The 19,190-nt window shown below is 38.0% G+C and overlaps 1 protein-coding gene across 1 annotated transcript in view; it reads right to left on the reverse strand.

The window, feature by feature from the left end:
• Positions 1–19,190, reverse strand: part of Ppef1 (protein phosphatase with EF-hand domain 1) — a 95,124-nt gene that overhangs the window by 877 nt on the left and 75,057 nt on the right. The window contains exons 8-15 of the mRNA XM_021188454.1: positions 17,543–17,579; positions 16,124–16,273; positions 13,180–13,326; positions 10,446–10,631; positions 8,588–8,730; positions 7,242–7,348; positions 2,082–2,245; positions 961–1,045 (exon numbers count right to left, since the gene is read on the reverse strand). Of these exons, the coding sequence (XP_021044113.1) occupies positions 961–1,045; positions 2,082–2,245; positions 7,242–7,348; positions 8,588–8,730; positions 10,446–10,631; positions 13,180–13,326; positions 16,124–16,273; positions 17,543–17,579 (1,019 nt within the window). The remainder of the gene's footprint in view (positions 1–960; positions 1,046–2,081; positions 2,246–7,241; positions 7,349–8,587; positions 8,731–10,445; positions 10,632–13,179; positions 13,327–16,123; positions 16,274–17,542; positions 17,580–19,190) is intronic.

Raw genomic sequence — 19,190 nt, forward strand, 5'->3', positions numbered from 1 at the left:
CCCTTGGTCTTGCAAACTTTATATGACCCAGCACAAGGCAAGGCCTGGGCCAAGTAGTGGGAGTGGGTGGGTAGGGGAGCAGAGGTGGGGGGGAGGGGTATAGGAAACTTTCCGGATAGCAATTGAAATGTAAATAAAGAAAATAATAATAAAAAAATAAAAAAATAATAAAAAAAAGAGTGACCTGCAAGAGGAGGGGAAGCAACACTGACTGAATAGTAGCAATTACCAGCTCACTAACATGCCTGAGAATCAAAACAGTGAAGGAGACAGAAGAACAAGGTCATAAATGTGAGAAACAGTATGACATTTGCAGCTACAGAGGATTCTGAGAATATTCTAATGGCAAAAAAAACAAAAAACAAAAAACAAAAAACAAAAAAAACAGTGCATGGTGAAGAAATGGTGAGTGAGCATGGATGGAAGTGGTATAGAAACCATAGAGACTAAAACCCAAGAATGCAAGACACAGAGGAGGATGGCAGAAGAGCGAGTAACATGAGAGCAGGGAGTTCCCTGGGAGTTAAGATGATGTTGCGTGTGTGCACATGTGTGTGTGTGCGCATGTGTGCACATAGCCCATGTCATAGTGCAAATATGGAGCTCAGAGGACACCCTGAAAGTGTCAGTTCCTCCTTCCACCTTTCTACCATGTAAGTCTCAGGGACTGGATACAGGTCATAGTGGTCAGCAGAAAGCACCTTTTTGTGATGAATCATCTCATAGACCCACTGTTGCCTGTTTTAATATACAAAGATTTACAAATGTCTCTGCACAGAGGTTGGGGTGGTGGCAGGGTGCTGAAGATGGTACCCAGAGTCTCATATACAATAGTCCATCTCTCTACCACTGAGCTATATTCCCAGACCTGCATTTTTAAGTTTGAAAATCAGTCATTGTATATCAAAGTTAAATTAAAACCAAGTTTTCAGTCCCTCAAACTAATCAACATTCCTTTACCTGATTGATCACTGTCGATGATATTAAATATGATTTTCAGGTCAGATCGGTATCTGTACATAGTTTCAGTTAGACTGGACTTCATCTAGAATAAAGATTTTCTAAGCGTTAAAACATTGAGGTTTAACAGACTAGATTAATTTCAGCAAATGTGACAAATACAAAATAACCTCACAAATTCTTTTTCCTTTCTTATTTATATCTTTATGATGCAAAGGAATAAGCCCAGGGCCTTGCATGTATGCCAGGCATCTACCACTGAACTAGACCTTAAGGTCACTGATTTACATATGAGAAGGCAAACCTTTTCGAGTCAGATTAAAGACTTCTTATGTTTGCAGGAACAAAGAGTCTATGTGACAACAGGAAATAACAATTGCAAATCTACAGAAAGGTCTACGTAGGTCATTCCATTTCATCTTTTATGGTCTTAAAGAATAGGGACAGAAGACAAAGAAAAAGGCAGTTTTCCTAGAGGTAAGCCAGCTATTGAGTGAGACTTGAATCCTAGACCATCTGTGCAGAGGCCTATAATCTGAGTCACCATGGTAAACTGTCCCTACCAAGGTCTTCTTCCTATGGATATTTCCCTGTCTAGCCCATGTGCTTCTCTCTGCTCTTCTCACATTCCCTGCAAATGATCATGCAAGTCTTAGTTCCCATCAGCTTAAGATGATAATTAATTACTGATGAAATGCTAACTAGTTAATGATGGGAGCTGATCAGTGTCCCTGCAGTATTGCCATTTTCATAAGATATTTTATATCTCATAATACCTTAAGGTATATTCTAGGGAACATCAGCAAATCTGTACTTGTATGTTGAATATTTAAATGGTATTTTTAATGAGAGAATGTTGTTATGTTGTTATATGTGCCCTTCTGGGAAATAGCACTGATAATAAGAATATCAGATTTAACATAGGTTTGCTTACAAAGCTTTTGCTTATTTATTTTGTCTATTCTAAAGAGAATACACACATTTCCACACACCCCTTCATCCATTCTCATTCATTAGGTAATTCCACTCCTAACTTCTGAAAGCACTAAAGTTGCTTAGAGGCTGTCCAAAGGGTACATTGAACCAATCCGAGTTTTAGGTGGAACTAATATGTCACTCACATCTTCCATAGGCTTTTCAATATGGATATCATCAAAGCTGGACATATAGTCAACACTTCCTCTGGAGTCAGTGGTTACGAGGTGTGAACTCAGAGATCTCCATGGTAAGTTCAGCCCCAAAATGCTCTCCATAGAAAACGCCCACTCGGCCAATGAAATCCTTCCTAACAGCAGTAAGAAAAAAACCATATCATTTCACAAAATAAAGATGCAAGCTCTTTCTCAGACTTAATGGGCAGTCTGAGGTTTTAAGGCCTGAGGGCCCACTGCTCTCTTCCATGATCTGTCCTACCAGGTCCCAGAGCCTTGAAGAAATGTAAAGTAAGTCTTTCATGTTCTGTAAATCTTACTGTCACATATAGGAAATTCATATTAAGTATTGAACGTTTTCTCTCTCCCTAATACACAAAATAAGATATTACAAAAGATTTGAAAACACAGAAAAAGAGACGTTTATTTTTAATATTTTAGCATATCACTTACCTATTTTCCCAGCTGTTTTTGTCTTTAATATTACATTGTAATTTATCAAACCACATATATTTTTATTTTTCTCATTATTGAAGATATATATTCATTTGGAGCAACTTTATATTGGGCATCAAACCTAGTTTGTCTAATAGGCAAGCACTCTACCACCAAGCAATATTGCCAAACCTTGGCTTTTGAGACAGTCTCAAAACATTACTCAGGCTAGCCTTCAAACCTACAATTCTCCTTTTTTCCTTTCTGACTGGTATGAGCCACCTTCCCAGAACTTAAATGATTTCAAATAAACAATTCCATTATTTCTAGTCCTTTTACTAAGTATATAAATATTTATATATAAATACATATAGCTTTTCTTTCATAGTTTAGACTTATTTTATGTATATGAATGTTTTGCCTATGTGTGTGTGTATGTGTACAGTGCCCATACCTTGAACACAATATGGTGTTGAAGTTGACCTTGAATTCTTAATTCTTCTGCCTCTATCTTCCCAATGCTAGAATTATGGTCATGAGCTAACACATTCAGCATTTAGTCTTAATTGTCTGCTTTTACAAACCATTAACAAATCTCAGAATGGAACTCGGTTGGTAGAGTACTTGTCTAACCTGTCTAGCCCTGGGTTTGATTCCCAGTACCACATAAGTTGGGCATGGTGGCATAAAACTCATACCCCCAGCACACAGGAGGTAGAGACAGGAGGATTAAAAGTTCAGGGTCATCCTCAGCTACATAGGGAGTTTGAGGCCAGATTGTTTTAGAGACCCTGTCTCAAAAAAAAATTAAATAAAAGAAAACTAAACCATAAAACCAGAGTAAAATTTATCAATATAATTGTTTTTAGGTAAATTATACAATATCTTTATTTAAATGTCAAATTACATTGATTGTGTTTCGAATGACAAACCAATTTGGATTTCCTAATATTCATATCAAATGTCAAACTTAGTTGTGATATACTAATATTTGACTATTTAGTTTATGATTTTTTTCATATAAATTTATCCATAATGAGCCTTTAATTGTCTTTTTCTTGTCAGGTTTAAGCACCAAGTCTATGTTTACCTTCTAACATATTCTGTTCCTATTCTCTGGAAGTTGTATAAGATATTCCTTATTTTCTTTAAGGCATGAAGCTGTCTGAAAGCAGAGGACTTTCTTGCAGAAACTCTCAAATTTCCTTATTCTGTTCCTTTAACAGTTACAGAGTCTCTTTTGGTTTATTTGTCTCAGCTTAGAGTGTGTGTATAGATGTATATATTTTAGGAATAAGTCCATTTGATTTATAGTTCCAATTCTGATAGATAAGATTTCATAATGTATCTTAATGATCTTAATGTTTATAAATTGTGTAATAACATCCTTTTCAATCTCAGCATTGGTTATTTGTACTTGAATATGTGTTCTCTAATTTGTTCTCTCTCTCTCTCTCTCTCTCTCTCTCTCTCTCTCTCTCTCTCTCTCTCTCTCTCATTGACCAGTTTCTTCAAAGAACTATTTTCTTATCAGTTGATAAAGCTTTCATTGTTTAAAAATTATGTACATTTACACAGTGGAGTACTACTCAGCTATTAAAAACAATGAATTTACGAAATTCTTGGGCAAATGGATGTATCTGGAGGATATCATCCTTAGTGAGGTAACCCAATCACAAAAGAAGTCACTAGATATGCACTCACTGATAAGCGGATATTTGTCCAGAAACTTAGAATACCCAAGATACATTTTGCAAAACACAAGAAAACCAAGAAGGAAGACCATAGTGGGAATACTTCATTCCTCCTTAGAATAAGGAACAAAATACCCATGAAAGGATATAAGTACAGAGACAAAATTTAAAGCTAAGATGAAAGGATGGGCTATCCAGAGACTACCCCACCCAGGGATCCATCCCATCATAAGCCACCAAACCCAGATACTAATGCACATGCTAGCAAGATTCTGCTGAAGGTATCCTGATATAGCGGCCTCTTGTGAGGCTATGCCAGTGCCTGGCAAACACAGAAGTGGATGCTCACAGTCAGCTATTGGATGGAACACAGGGCACCCAATGGAGCAGCTAGAGAAAGTACCCAAGGAGCTGAAGGGGGCTGCAACCCTGTAGGTGCAACAACAATATGAACTAACCAGTACCCCCTGAGCTCCAGTCTCTAGCTGCATATGTAGCAGAAGATGGCTAATCGGCCATCATTGGGAAGAGAGCCCTCTTGGTCTTGCAAACTTTATATGTCCCAGCACAGGGGAAGGCCAGGGCCAAGAAGTGGGAGTGGGTGGGTAGGGGAACAGGGGCAGGGGGAGGGTATGGGGAACTTTTGGGATAGCATTTGAAATATAAATAAAGAAAATAATTATATATATATGTATATATATACAATGTATATATATATATATATATATATATATATATATATATATATATATATATACATTCAGAGAAGCCATTGTTTCTCTGATTTGCGTTCTGGAAAGTTTTTATGTTAATGTTCCATTACCACTGAACTTGAATATTATAATTTCTAGTGTAATTGTTCTGTGATACTACAAGAAATACAATGATTCAAGAGTATATTTTGATTACCAAAAATATGTGTTATATGTTAACTGTCCCCGAATTCATGATCCCTTTACCTCTGCCTTGAATGTTAGGATTACAGGCATGTGCTAACATGCTGAATCCCCAAAATGGTTTTTATGGTTAGATTAGATTGAGCTATAGCACTGCTCACTCTGTCAGGGTATAAGTGTATTTTATAGTGATAATCTTTGATTTCTGCAGGAGTATTAAAACCCCCCACTACGATGGAAGAGGTTTCTGCTTCTGCTAGTTGCTCTGTCAGGTCTGCTTTGCATATTTTGAGGCCGTATCAGTAGCAACATAAACATGCAGAACAGATTTGACTGGCAAATTAAATGTTTGCTATCACAAAGTGTCCCCTTTTCATGTCTAGTAATGTATTTCCTCAGAGTCGACTTTGTTTGCTATTAACAGAGTACTTTCCAGCTGTGTTTCTGTTACTGTTTTCATGCTATTTGTGTAAATATAACTTCCAATCTTTGTATATATGATCCACTATCTACTGGCCTTTTTTTCTCAATTGCTGATTAGTCTATCAGTCCAACTGTTGTGTCTTTGTAGTAACGTGTTTCTTCTGCCTGCATTTGAATGTCCTCTTCTCTATGGCTGTTCTGGAGTGTCATTACAAGAGAATGCAAGTGTAGATTTAATTTTATGTATCCTGCTTGAGAATCAGTGTTTCTATTTCTCTCTTGGACTCAGTTCTGGAAGAGCTTCAGACATTATTATATTACCTACATCCTTCCTCCCTTACAGTCTGTTCCTTTCTTTCTGGTACAATGATATGTTAGACTTTGATCCTCACTAGATGTTTGTTAAGCCCTCTCATTTTGCTGTACACAACAGTTTTTCTGAGACAAGGTTTGGCTATATAGCCCAGGTTAGCCTTGGGGTTACTGTGTTGCTTAGGCTAGCCTTGAAGTTCTCATCTCTCCATCTAATTCTTAAAGAGATATCTAATCTTCTCTTTAACACCGTCATTACGCACATTGTCTCACTCTCTTGGGTTTTGTTTTTGTTTTGGGACAAGGTCTCATATAGCCCAGGCTGGCCTTTAAATCCTGACTTCCTGCCATCACCTCCAGAGTGCTGGCATTACAGGTATGTAGCACCCACTCTGTCCTCTCTATTTTAGCAAAACACAGTGCTATAACTATTTGATACTTCTTCCAATCATATTTCAAGTATTTCAAACACACATCGTGGTTCTCTTTCGTTCCTCTTCTCCTTTTCATTTCTTAGACATTTTATATTTTGGATTTAACAATTCCAACAGCTGATTTCCTTGGTGGAACTAGCTCTGTTATTTGCTGGTTTTATTGACTCTTAGTCATCATATCTCACCTTGTTTGTTTCGTACTCCTTAATTGCAAGCTCATGCTAATTGATATTAACCTCTAAATATACTAATGGATACAATTAAGGATGTTTTTCTCAAAGATGCAGTTGGGAACATTATAGAATTTAGCCACTTTGAAGGTACAGAAACCATGACTTCATCTTTTCTATCTTTCTACCATGTTAGAATTTAATGTCAGGATGATTGCTAGAGCAACATTCGCCCTCACACCAGGGTAAACTACCCTTCGGTGCTTACTCATTCGTTTGTGCTCTCATGTATGAGTCAAACCATCTTTCTGTCATAATTGGCTTTCTTTTTGTTTTTGTTTCTTAAGACAAAACCGCTCCGTGTAGCTCAAGCTAGCCTCATACTCATAATTCTCCTGCCTCAGCCTCCCAGTGGCTAGGAATTACAGACATGTTTCACTATGCCAGGCTCAAATAATCATTCAAAAGAATGGCAGTCATGAGACTTAAGACACTGAAGCTGACAAACGCATTATGGTTCTGCAACCTCCAGACTCTCTCTCCACAGGCAACCAGAATAGAGCTCTAACTCATGGTAGTTGGTTACTTGAATTCAAAGAAGCTTACTGAAAAGGAGATACATTCTGCTTTTTTTTAATAGCAAATAATGGATTTTAAATTTTTTTCTATCATTCCATTCTAGCAACTAAGAACTAAAATGCCATTGAAGAAAACCTACTCTATAAATAGCCAGAGATATGTTGAGAAATGGTAAATAGTTTATTACCTGACCTACTGTGGTCACGGAGCTCAAAAGCATTGATGAGATCAGTTTTTCGTGAAATCATTTTTTCCTTTAGTGTCTTGAAGGCACTGGATTCCATAGCATTCACCCTGTATTAAGAAAGCAGCATTTCAACAGCACTTACAAACCCATTCAGCCCGCTTCATTTTCCTGTGCTATGTTACAACATGCCAGTTTCTGCTTTAAATAAATTGCCTAGGTTTATATGTATTGTGTTGTTAGGTGGTAAATGTATGCATTTTTGTTTGCATTTTGCATATCTGTTAGATATTTTTAAAATCATCATCGTTACTGTTGCTGTTCGTATACCTCATTTTCTAGACATTTTAACTTTTGTATTTGACAATTAGATATGGTGAGGGGGTTGTGTGCATGGCACCATACATGTGTGCAGATCGGAGGACAACTTTGTGGAGCTGGTTCTCCCCCTTGTACTTTGATGCATGCACCAGATAGAGGTCTCTTCGATTTGAAAGACTCATGTGAATAATTATTTAGAAAAAAGAAACTTGTTCTATGAGCTATTGAAATTTACCGTTACATAACTGAAACAAACTAGATAGTAATTGCTAAAAGAAGATATGCACATGCGCAGAGCATCATAGGAACCTCCAAACCCAGATTCAACTCTTGGGAGGGCACCCAAGGCAACACAGGGCGAATAATTCAATACAAAAGACAGTCTTTTGATTGATGCTAGGACAATCAGTCCACTATGGCAACATAAACTTCTTTGTCAGCTCATTTTTAAAAGAAATGTACAATTTCAGAAAAGATTCATTTCTTTTTAATGTTTTCAGTGTGGAACCGACAATGCAAAGCATTATCTATGTATCAAAAACATAAAATGGCAGGTGCACATTGTAGTCGATGAATAATAACAGCCTAGTTAAGTAAATTAAAAATCAACTAAAAAGACAGACATCATGAGACTAGATAACTTCAAAAAGGAACAAGATCGCACTATATGTTACCTTATAGGAGACCTAGTTTAAGTTTCAAAGGCACAAAGAGTTTGAAATGAAAGAGACAGAAAGCACAAACAAAACCACAAAACCAGCAACCACATAAGCTAGTATGTTGTGCTAATAGGAGACAAAATAGACAGATGAAAACTGGAACTCGAATAAAGGGGAGGGGGCCTCATAATGATAGGACATAGAACAACTATAAACATATGTGAGCCTAACAACAGAACCTGGAACTGTATGCAGCACAAACTAAAAGAATTAAAGAAACAGACAACTCAATAATGATGGCTAGAACCTTCACTGGCAGAATCGCTCTTAGTCCCTCAGACAGTCAGTAGGATTATTGGAGCTATATACCTTTGGTAAAGAGGGTTCAGGCATGATGTACTAGTTACTTGGTACTGGAAAAATTGTGGCGTTGTACCATAACTTAATCTGATGTAAGCTCCTCGGTTGCTGCCTTCTTCATAATAATTAGAAGCAGAAAATACAGTAATGACCTGATTTTTTAAAAAGAGAGAGAGAGAGGATCAAGTTCATTAAGTTAGCTCTCAAAAGATCATTCAATAGAAGACAAATTATCCAGGTCTCACATGATTTCATATGATTCCCTTGAGGGAAACTAAAAGTCTTCAGTCAGTGTCTCCAGTACTAACTCCTCACTATTCACCCTACATTCCCAGGGTATGGCCCTGAACTCCTACACACAATTTTAGTGCTAAATCTTAGAATTCTCTTTAATGTTTAGTTTCTAAATTCTAATTTTTCATTGGGGATAAATCCCCTATTTTCTTATCTTGTGATATCTGAGGGGGTCAAAATAAAATTTAGTTAGAAGTTCATTCTTTTTCTTTCCCACAAAGATGAGGGATTTAGAGGGTTCCAAGCTGCCTAAAACTGTTTTAAGACCATAGAATTAATGGCATGGAACTATGGAAGCATGGTAGGCAGAATATGGAAAGGCAATACTTGCTGGTGACAGGGAACCTGACTTGAGTCCAATTCTGCTCTAATAAGGATGTCACTTCTGATGAACCACTGCTATTTTCTAATTACAAATAGATTCTAAATAATATGTGCCTTATTTATATTAGTATGGGCCAAAAATGAATGAATAGGTTTAAGAACATTAAAGTGTCAGCACAGAAGGAAACGCCACAGGATTCTATATTCATTGTTTTTTATTTTTATTCACTATAAAGAAAAAAAAGAAAAGAAAAGAACTATCCCAGGGCAATTGAAGATAAGAACCAGTTTCATAGTCTTTACCTTTTCTAGCCTTGTTGGCATAACTGGAGGAGAGCAAGACATTCCATTTTAATGTCAGTGAACTAACCACAGTAAGCATCTTGTTAGAGATCACCTCCTCAGTGAGTTGTAAGGAAGTGTGCTGTGTGTATTCTGTCTTTTACAGGGAATTGCAGAAGAAGACAGAGAGCAAACTGGATTCTTTGTAAGGAAAAGTACAGTCTGCACTTTTGTGGGAATGGCAATGTAATGTGAGAGTTGGCTTACAATTAGTAAAAGATGACATGTGCATGCATATGTACATGTGTACACACATGTGTGTGTATGTGTGTGTGTGCTCAGTGTCATTGTCATAGTTTAAAAGTAATGCATTTGGGTATTAAGTTAGAAAGAAGTACACTTGTGATGACAATTTTAATTGTCAATTTGACTGGATTACTGAGCAGAGCATAGTTCTTGGTATGTCTATGAGGACATCTCCAGACAGGATTAACTGAGGGAGGGAAGACCTTCCCTGAATGTGGATGGCACAATCTCTTAGGTTGGAGTACTGGACAGAACCAAAAAGGAAAAGGGAGAATGTCAGCTAAGCATCAGCATCTCTTCCTCCTTCCTGGTCATCTAAGATGTGATCAAGCAGCAGACTACCATGCCTTCTCCATCATGATGCAAACTCTCAAATATGCATCAAAATATGTCCTTCATTCCTTAAGTTACTTCTTCTCACTTGGTTATGGTAATGGGAAGAATAATTAATGCAGTTACATACCAGAATTTCTGCTTCTTGGAATAGTAAAAAATGAGGAATAGGCTCTAAGCATAAGGGACAGTGAAACACCGTTAGTCCATTTTCTGTTTGATACTAAGGAAGACATCTCATGGGCTTTTAAGTAGGGCAACACTGGGCAGCAAAGACCAGGCTGTGGCAAGGATGTCTGCAAGAATTTCATCCATGACATTAGCTCACCTTTCCATCATGAGAGACTTCATACCCGTCGGGTTTACACTCATGAGACCTAATGAGCATCTTCAACTGGTTTTTATTAAGAACCTTAGAGGTAACATCTGGTCCAAAATAGCAGCCTCCTCCTCGGCTTGTGTTTGGATAACAGCCTTTTTTGCCTCTGGGGTCACTCCACAGAATGTCAACCATCTTAGAACAATAAAATAAATTAGGCTTCTACTTATAAGTAACAGTCTATCATTTTTATACTCCAATTTACTTGACAGAAATATTAAAGGTACCTAGAATTACAGATATGATCCACCTTGCCCAGCTAAATTCAGAAGAGAAAACAGTTCCTTCCAACGAACATATATTAAGTGTGCTTTGTATGTTCAAGGAGGTTAGATAGATCTCCCTCTCATTGGCCCAGGTTTTTGCCCCACTGAACATATTAAGAATGCCTAATGTATGTTCATTTCAAGGAACTACTTTCTCTCCTGAATTTAACTGGGCACAGTGGTTCATGTTTTTTTCAAGAACATCCTACAAAACGTTTTTGATTTTTTGCCTCTATAAGGATACTTTTCAATTCAGCAGTACACTCACTGACTCATTGATTGGCTTCCACATGTTTTAAACCCACAGTGATTTTAATTCAGTGTAATATTTCCTTTGGAGGCTAGAAGAAGCAAATGCAGGTCACACAACACCCAGGACTGAAGACCCAAATTTTAAGAATATTTTCACAGAAAATCAGAGGCTGTGGTCTCTGATCTACAAGAGCTTACAAAAGAGTGGAAAAATCACTTCTTTATCACTGAAGACAGTGACAACCTTGAGAAAGCTGTCTGGGTCCTACTTTGAAAATCTCTCAATCAGGTATTTGGGTCAACTATCCTGCAAAGTACTTCAAGATTCTAAAAAGACAATGATTCTAAAAGTCTGTTAACTGTTTTCCATAGTTGTTTCTGCTGTTGCTATGTGTGCAAAGAATTGAATCATAGCCTCATGTAGGCTAGGCAAATGTGCTACTTCTAAGCTACATCTCCAACCTGTCCATATCTATATATTTCTTTGGAGAAGAAGCATGTAATTGATATTCTGTATGTAGAAATGTAGAAGCCAGAGGTCTACACTGGATGTTTTCCTCAACTATTCTCTCTCATTGAGCCCATAGCTCAACGATTTAGTTGAGCTATCCAGCTGTCTATGCCTCCCCAGTGCTGGGATTGCAGTTGTGTACTGCCACACCCAACTTTTATTTCAGGTGCTATGGATCCGAACTCAGGAACCTCATGGTTACACACCAAGAACTTTACTGACTGAGTCATATTTTCAGGTCCCTTCAATTGAAAATCTTTAGTTATTGTAGGAGGTCCCAATCAGGTCTTAAGAAGAGGATCAGATATGGTTGCTCCACTAAAGACTGTGCACCCATTTACAACCTGATATAAAGGGAGACCTGGAGATAAATGAGAGAAAAGACAGAATGGCAGAATGAGGACCAAAAGTAGAAGAAACATTCTGGAATGGCCAGTACCTGCTCAACACTAAAGATACTCAAGTGCAGGCTCAGACCAGATAGTTTTTGTCAATCAGTTGAGGGGAAAATTAAAAATCTCTCCTCAAGGGCTTCCTTCCTTCTCGCTGAATTCCAGTGTTGTACCCTACATATAAATTTTATGCAGCACCTTTAAGTTCTGATGTTGATGGCAAAAATGACACTTTCATTTAAACTGAGTCCTATCTGTCTTCTATACAATGAATTCACATTTTGGGTGTGTGACTTGACTTGTAGCATAATAAAAGAGGAAACACGGAACATAAGCGGTTATATAAGCAGTGTGTGTGTGTGTGTGTTAGAGTATTTGGCTTATACAAAGCTTGTACTCAATCTCTAGCACTATAAAAGACACAAGTAACATTATATGGACTGAGCAAGATCTATACAATATTTAGGTAATAGCTAGATAGATAGGTGATAGATAGATAGATAGATAGATAGATAGATAGATAGATAGATAGATAGAATATAGATATAATAACAAAGGTTCTCAACCTATGGGTCACAACCCCATTGGGGGTCAAATGACCCTTTTAAAGAGGTTGTTTAAGACCATCAGAAAACATATATTTACATTATAATTCACATCAGTAGAAAAATTACAATTATGAAGTAACAAAAATAATTTTACAGTTGAGGGTCCCCACAACATGAGGAACTGCATTAAAGGGTCGCAGGAGTAGAAAGTTTGAGAAATACTGAATTGAAGGAAAAGAGGCCATGAATTTAGGTGAGAGCAAAGGGTCCATGGGAGGAATTTGAGGGAGGAAAAGGAAAGAGAAAATGATCTTATTATATTATAATCTTAAAATTTTTTCTTAAATCATTTAAAAATACATGTTGCTGGAACTTCATAGAAGCAGATTAAGTACCGGCCAAAGGCTCCTTTGTTAAGTAGTTATCTATGTTACCTTGGGTACGTCACTTTACTTATTTGAGTCTTAGAAATAAACAAGGGCTAACAGCTTTAAGAAACGAGGGTCTCAGGGTCCATAACTAGAATTCTAGATTTCTTTTTACAGTCTAGAAATTATACACTTGATTATGTGTAAACTATAGAGATAGATTTAGAGAAGACAATATGTTCCAATTACAAAGGTAAAGTCATTTTTAACATATATTTTGTAGGGACAACATCATCACTGTTGATGAAATGATGTCACCTCTCTGGTGAATATTTTGGTTACCTACTTGTTCCCATTCTTGCTTTGTCAAGTGTTCAGAAGGAGACTTGTCTGGTTCAACCTTCCTTGGTTCAACATAATTTGAACCTGATTTATTTCTCTTTACGCCAATCTCTTGATTTATTAACACTGGCGGCATCAACACAGATTTCATCTGTAAAAAATAAAATGCTTTAGTTAAATATTGCATGAAGGCATGTCAGTTCCAGTTAGGAATCTGTCCATAATGTTCCTCCACTCTGAAAAAGCATGCTAATAGTCTCCTACCTCATGAGCATTGTTAATTTACTAGTGTGTCTGTAAGATGGGCCCATTCCAATACTTTTGTGCATTTTGAAACTAAAGATACTTACTACCTTACAGTAAAAGCTTCATATCAGAAATTCTAAGGGACCTCAGAGGCATGTGTGTAAGGTGCTAGACATATTGTAAGGCATTGTCAAAGGAAATAGAAGATGCTAAATATAGGAGAAACTAATCTCCTCTTGAGCCTTTTTCTATATCCGGGACTTTGAGGAGTCAAAAAACCATCTTTTTCAAAGGGGGTGTGCATTTGATTTTGTTGTGTTTTCCAAGATAAATGAGGAAAAAAAAACACATCATGTCAATGAAATTTCTCACAGGGGACACAACTTGAAAGCTTAGAAGCCCTTCAAACTCAGTTCAGTGTAGTTCTTAGCCAGACCTGTTAGCAGTTCATCATGTTGTCTAATTCTAGTAGCAAACCCATTTCTTTGAAAAAGAAACCTTTTCAAAAATATAACATGATGAACCCACTGGATTACTTTATATAATCTGAGATAGGGATTTTGCTCTTGTTTCCTTTAAGCCTTATATCTTTACAGAAAGCAATTAAAACGTTTGTGTGTGTGTGTGTGTGTGTGTGTGTGCGCGCACACGTGCGCGTGTGCGTGTGTGTTTGTGTCACATGCACACCACACTCCACAGCACATATGTGAAAGTCAGAGGACATATGGTTCTCTTCTTCCACCATATAGTTTCCTGGGATTGAGCTCAGGCTGTTAGGTTTGGGAACAAGAACCTTTACCCATGGAGCCATTTCACTAATCCACAGAAAAACAACTTCAAAAATAATGCTTCTATTATACTAGTCACCATAGTTCAGTAATGGATAACTTTCTATGACAGATTCTTAGTTTCTCTGATGAAGTATGATATGAAATTATGTTTTTATTTTTCAAAACTAAAACTAAGTCATATTCTAAAGTATCTGCATAAAGTTGATCTCAGCTATTAATCATTAGTTCAGAGCCTAACTTAGGTCTTAGGCAGAGCAGAATATTCTGGGAGGACCCTCTAGGCTTAAGTCCACACAATTCATTTCTGATTAGCTCATTAGGCAAGGCCTCATGGTCCCTTAGGAACATGTAGCTTTGCAGATTTCAAAGCTATTTACCATTGGGATACTTTGCCTACACCCCGATAGGGCACCACACCACCATTTTTTCTTGGGAGTCCTATTAACCTTCCTTCTCTATACTCCTGTTTGGGAATTTGAAGACTATGAAACTAGAGCCCCTGTCTTACAGAATCTTTATTCTCAGTGTTGACCTCTACTCGGCTTACCTTACAAAATGCCTTTAAGGACTCTAGAATGGTGGTTACCATCCAGTTAATTTTACCTAGAGCTTTTTATTTTGTATTTTTGACACTTTGACATCTTGGGGCCCTGCTCACTGTAGATACTGCCCATATCTGGGTATCACCATAGACTAGGGAGAGGGATATAAGAAAGTTCCTATCCACTTTTATTTAGCCATGCTTTGGTCTTAAATATCTAAAGAAGTACTGAACAAGTAAAAATTGCTTATTACATCCCAGGTATTGGGGTTTTGCCAGGGATTGGAGAAGCATGAGAATGTCGTATGAAAATAGCATCAGAATTCTTTACCTAAATTTGGTAACATATGAAAGATATGTGTAAAGGGCTTGGGAGTGCAGAAAGGGAACCTGATGGAACCTAGTAAGGTAAAAGCGAAAGGTTAATGAGAAGGTGCTATTACCATTTTCATGTATAGAGGCTCCCAAAACTCAAGTGCAACTGAGATCACATTTCTGTCTCTCTCAGATCAAATACTAGCTTCTCAGGAAGATTGGATATTGACTATTGGTCTTTAAAGACAGTAGCTCAAGCCTCCTCCTTGGACCATACACCATCCTATAGCTGCTACCGGTCCTCATGCCTATTGGGAACCCCATTTACTTCTAGACTTGGGACTTTAGTTTAAAGGAGGAAGATGGCTCTAGTTGTGTACATTCAAAGAACCCTTTAGTAGGTGTGGAGTAGAGTCAGTTCCCTGAGAAGGTCTATACAGGTTCTTGTCCTGGCTGTCTTATATTTAATATGGTTGTTTAGAGTTAAAATAACCTGAAGATAGTTACTCTGCTCAGTAGAAACACATCCCTATGTGATTCTACTTACATGAGTTAGCTAGAGTTCCTATGTAGAATGTTGGTCATGACAAGTAGACGTGGGAAGAGTTACTGTCTCGTGGGCATGGTTTCAGGGAAGAAGTTCTGTGACTGGGTGGTGGTCACAGCAGTAACAGTAGCACAGTAGGGATGCATCTAGTGGCAAGCAGCTTTACAAAAGACAACAGTGCTATATGGTGTCTCTTATACCACAATGCAAGGGAATTAATTCATTTAAACTTCTCTTCTAAAAACCTCACTTTTAGAAAGTATCTCATGTGCTAATGTATCCCCATTTTTCCATTTACAACATGGCTTCTTCTTATTCTTTTTTTAAATGTACTGTATATAGAAAAACCATGTAGTTACCATCATCAATCATAGCTTTTCTGGAGACATTTACTAATTCTCTCAGCTACAACAACCACCAAAGCACACATCTATTTAAAATGACAAGAAAAGAAGTATATTCCATTATAAATCTCTGAGACAAGATTCAGGCACATATTACTTCTTACTTTATTTCTTTGTAGCTGGTGGAGTGTATTCAAGTCTGTGGATTCTGATATCCCACCATGTATGACCAGGATTTCATCGTCAATAATTGTACCGATTGGGAGCCAGGTATAGACGTCTTCCAAGACTTGTAAGATTTTTTTCCCATGTAGCTGTAAGTAAGAGCTTTAGTAAGTTTTAGTTTTCTGATTTGTCTAGTTGAGTGAATAGTCTCAATATAGAGATAAAAAGAAAGTTTTCATGCCAACTGAAGAAAGCCATCAACCAACTCGTAAGTATTTAGCCTGGTTTTTTTTTTTTAATTCTATACTTTTTATTCTTTGATATCCTGGGGCCTCATTCATGGGGGAGACTACCCCTCTCATGGCTAACTTCTAGAGATCTTAAATGACTGCTTTCACATGCAAACCAACTATTTTAGATTCAACAGTTCCAAGGAATTTTCTTTTTAAAATTTAAATGTATTTCACTTTATTTTTGTGTGTATTGATGCTTTGCCTGCATGTAGGTCTATGTGAGAGTGCTATAGCTTGGAGTTACAGACAGTTGGGAGCCACCATGTGTGTGTTCTGGGATTTGAACCCAGGCCCTCTGGAAGAGCAGTGAGTGCCCTAACCACTTAGCCATCTCTTCATCCTATCCCCCAACCCCCCCCCCCAGGGATTTCTTTTCTTGGCCTCTAACTCAGGGCCACAACCCTGTTGTGCTAATCAACCCAGAGCTAGACAAAAGACAACTATTTATAACCCTTATTCTGCATGGCTGGCTGCCATTGTTCTAACTACTAAACTTTCTTTTTTTCTGTTATCGGATATTTTCTTTATTTACATATACAGAGGTGGATGCTCATAGCCAACCATTGAACTGAGCAAGGGGAACCCAATGGAGGAGTTAGGGGAAGGACTGAAAGAGCTGAAGGGGTTTGCAATCCCATAGGAAGACCAACAATATCAACTACTCATCTTTCAATTCAGTAAGGGGTTTTGTCCTTTCTTTCCTGTGAAAACATATTGAGTGTTCTTGTCTGTATTTTCTTCTGGCTCCATCTGCCTCTCTCTGTCTGACCCTGATAATTCCCTGTATGCTACTCCTAATGTGGCAAACTATGTCTCCTGTGTGTAGGTAGCTGAATAAAACTTCTCCTTTCATACTGGATATTTCTCTGTCTGTTGCACTATACCTGTGTAAAAAACCCTGGGTATGTACCTTTAAAGCAGTGCAATATGTTCATATCTATGCTGAAACTGATCCAACAGCCACAGTGAAAAAGAAGATCTAAGATTCTATCATGGTGGGGGTTCCTGCTGTGCTTATTATTTTATTGGCACAAATTCTAACTAGCTACCCCATCACCTTTCCTAAAGTAACAATCTGTCTTCATTGGCTCTATTTTTCATAGCAAAACTAGGTATGAGTCTTACCTTATATTTTTGTAAAATTTCTTTTGTGAAGCCATACCTGAGAAGTAGATTTTAAACCATTAATTATTGCAAAAAGTAAAACTATTGATGTCTCACTATTACCAAATAGTAGGAACTCAAGAAAGCACAAACTTCAGTTGAAATACTTAGCAGAGTCTTTTCCAGAGCATTGGGAGAAAGAACAAAAGCAATTAATGGCACCATCTCGACTCTCAAGAAGCCTAGAGTATACGTGGGGTAAGAAAATAGATACTTGGCTGGGCATGGTGGCACACGCCTTTAATCCCAGCACTTGGGAGGCAGAAGCAGGCAGATTTCTGAGTTCAAGGCCAGCCTAGTCTACAGAGTGAATTCCAGGACAGCCAGGGCTACACATAGAAACCCTGTCTTGAAAAACCAAAAAACCAAACCAAACCAACCAAACAAAGAAAGAGAGAAAGAAAGAAAGAAAGAAAGAAAGAAAGAAAGAAAGAAAGAAAGAAAGAAAGAAAGAAAGAAAGAAAGAAAAGAAAATAGATACTTGTGAAACTGTAATGCAACCTAACAAATGCACATCCAGGGGCTATGAAAAGGCTACAAGTATTTTGAGACATATGTCATGGCAGTCAGAAGAAGCTGTATGGCGAAGACTCTTCATGTAGATAGCATTGCTCAGATATCCAATCACTCAAAATGAATGAGCAGGACAAAGGAAAAGAGTGGAAAAGACAAAGCAAAGCATGTAAGATAAGCTGGGCCTTCGTGCCTTCTCTGACATGGAATGTGACTCAATGAACGGTATTAAAGGGCTTAATGGAAAGTATCAGGAATTTTAATGCCTGGATAACAAAAACCTAAGGGAGATTTTTCAATTACATTTTCTTGCTTTAGGATAATATTGAATACCCTTTTCTTGTAGGCCTGCCTGGACTGGCACTCGATATGTCAAGCAGGCAGTCCTTGAGTCTGCCTGCCCCTGCCTCCTGAGTGCTGGGATTAAAGGCAAGCACCACCACATGTACTCTTTGTCTCCAACAGGTAAGGTAGGAACAAGGCACACTCCCCTATTGCCATGCAAACCACATCATGTCACGTTTCTCCAGTATGACACTATACTCATCAAAGGTAGCTTGTCATCACAGTGTTAGCTTGCCATCTATGGTGGTCTGAATGAGAATGAGCTCCATAGGCTCATATATTTGAATGTTTGGTTCTTGGTCAGTACACTGTTTAGGAAGGATTAGGAACTGTAGCCTGGTTGGAGAAGGTATGCCAGTGGGGGTTGGTTCTAAGGCTTCAAAAGCCAAAGCCAGGCCCATTCTGTCTCTGTCTCTGCCTCTGTCTATCTCTCTGTCTCTGTCTCTCTCTGCCTCTTTCTCTGTGTCTCTGTTTCTGACTGTCTCTGTCTCTGTTTCTTTTTGTATGTCTCTGTCTCTGTCTGTCTGTCTCTCTCTTTCTCTCCCTCTCTCCCTCTTTCCTTCTACTCCCTCTCTTCCTCCCTCCCTCTCTTCCTCCCTCCCTCCTTCCCTCCCTCCCTTCCTCCTTTCCTCCCTTCTTCCCTCCTTCCCTCCCTTCCTCCCTCCCTCCCTCCCTCTTCTTCCTCCTCCTCCTCCTTCTTCTCCATCAAAACCATCAGAAAATGATCTGACATAGCTAAGCTCTTAACGTC

Source organism: Mus pahari, chromosome X (genome assembly GCF_900095145.1).
Source record: "Mus pahari chromosome X, PAHARI_EIJ_v1.1, whole genome shotgun sequence".
Taxonomy (NCBI): Eukaryota; Metazoa; Chordata; class Mammalia; order Rodentia; family Muridae; genus Mus; species Mus pahari.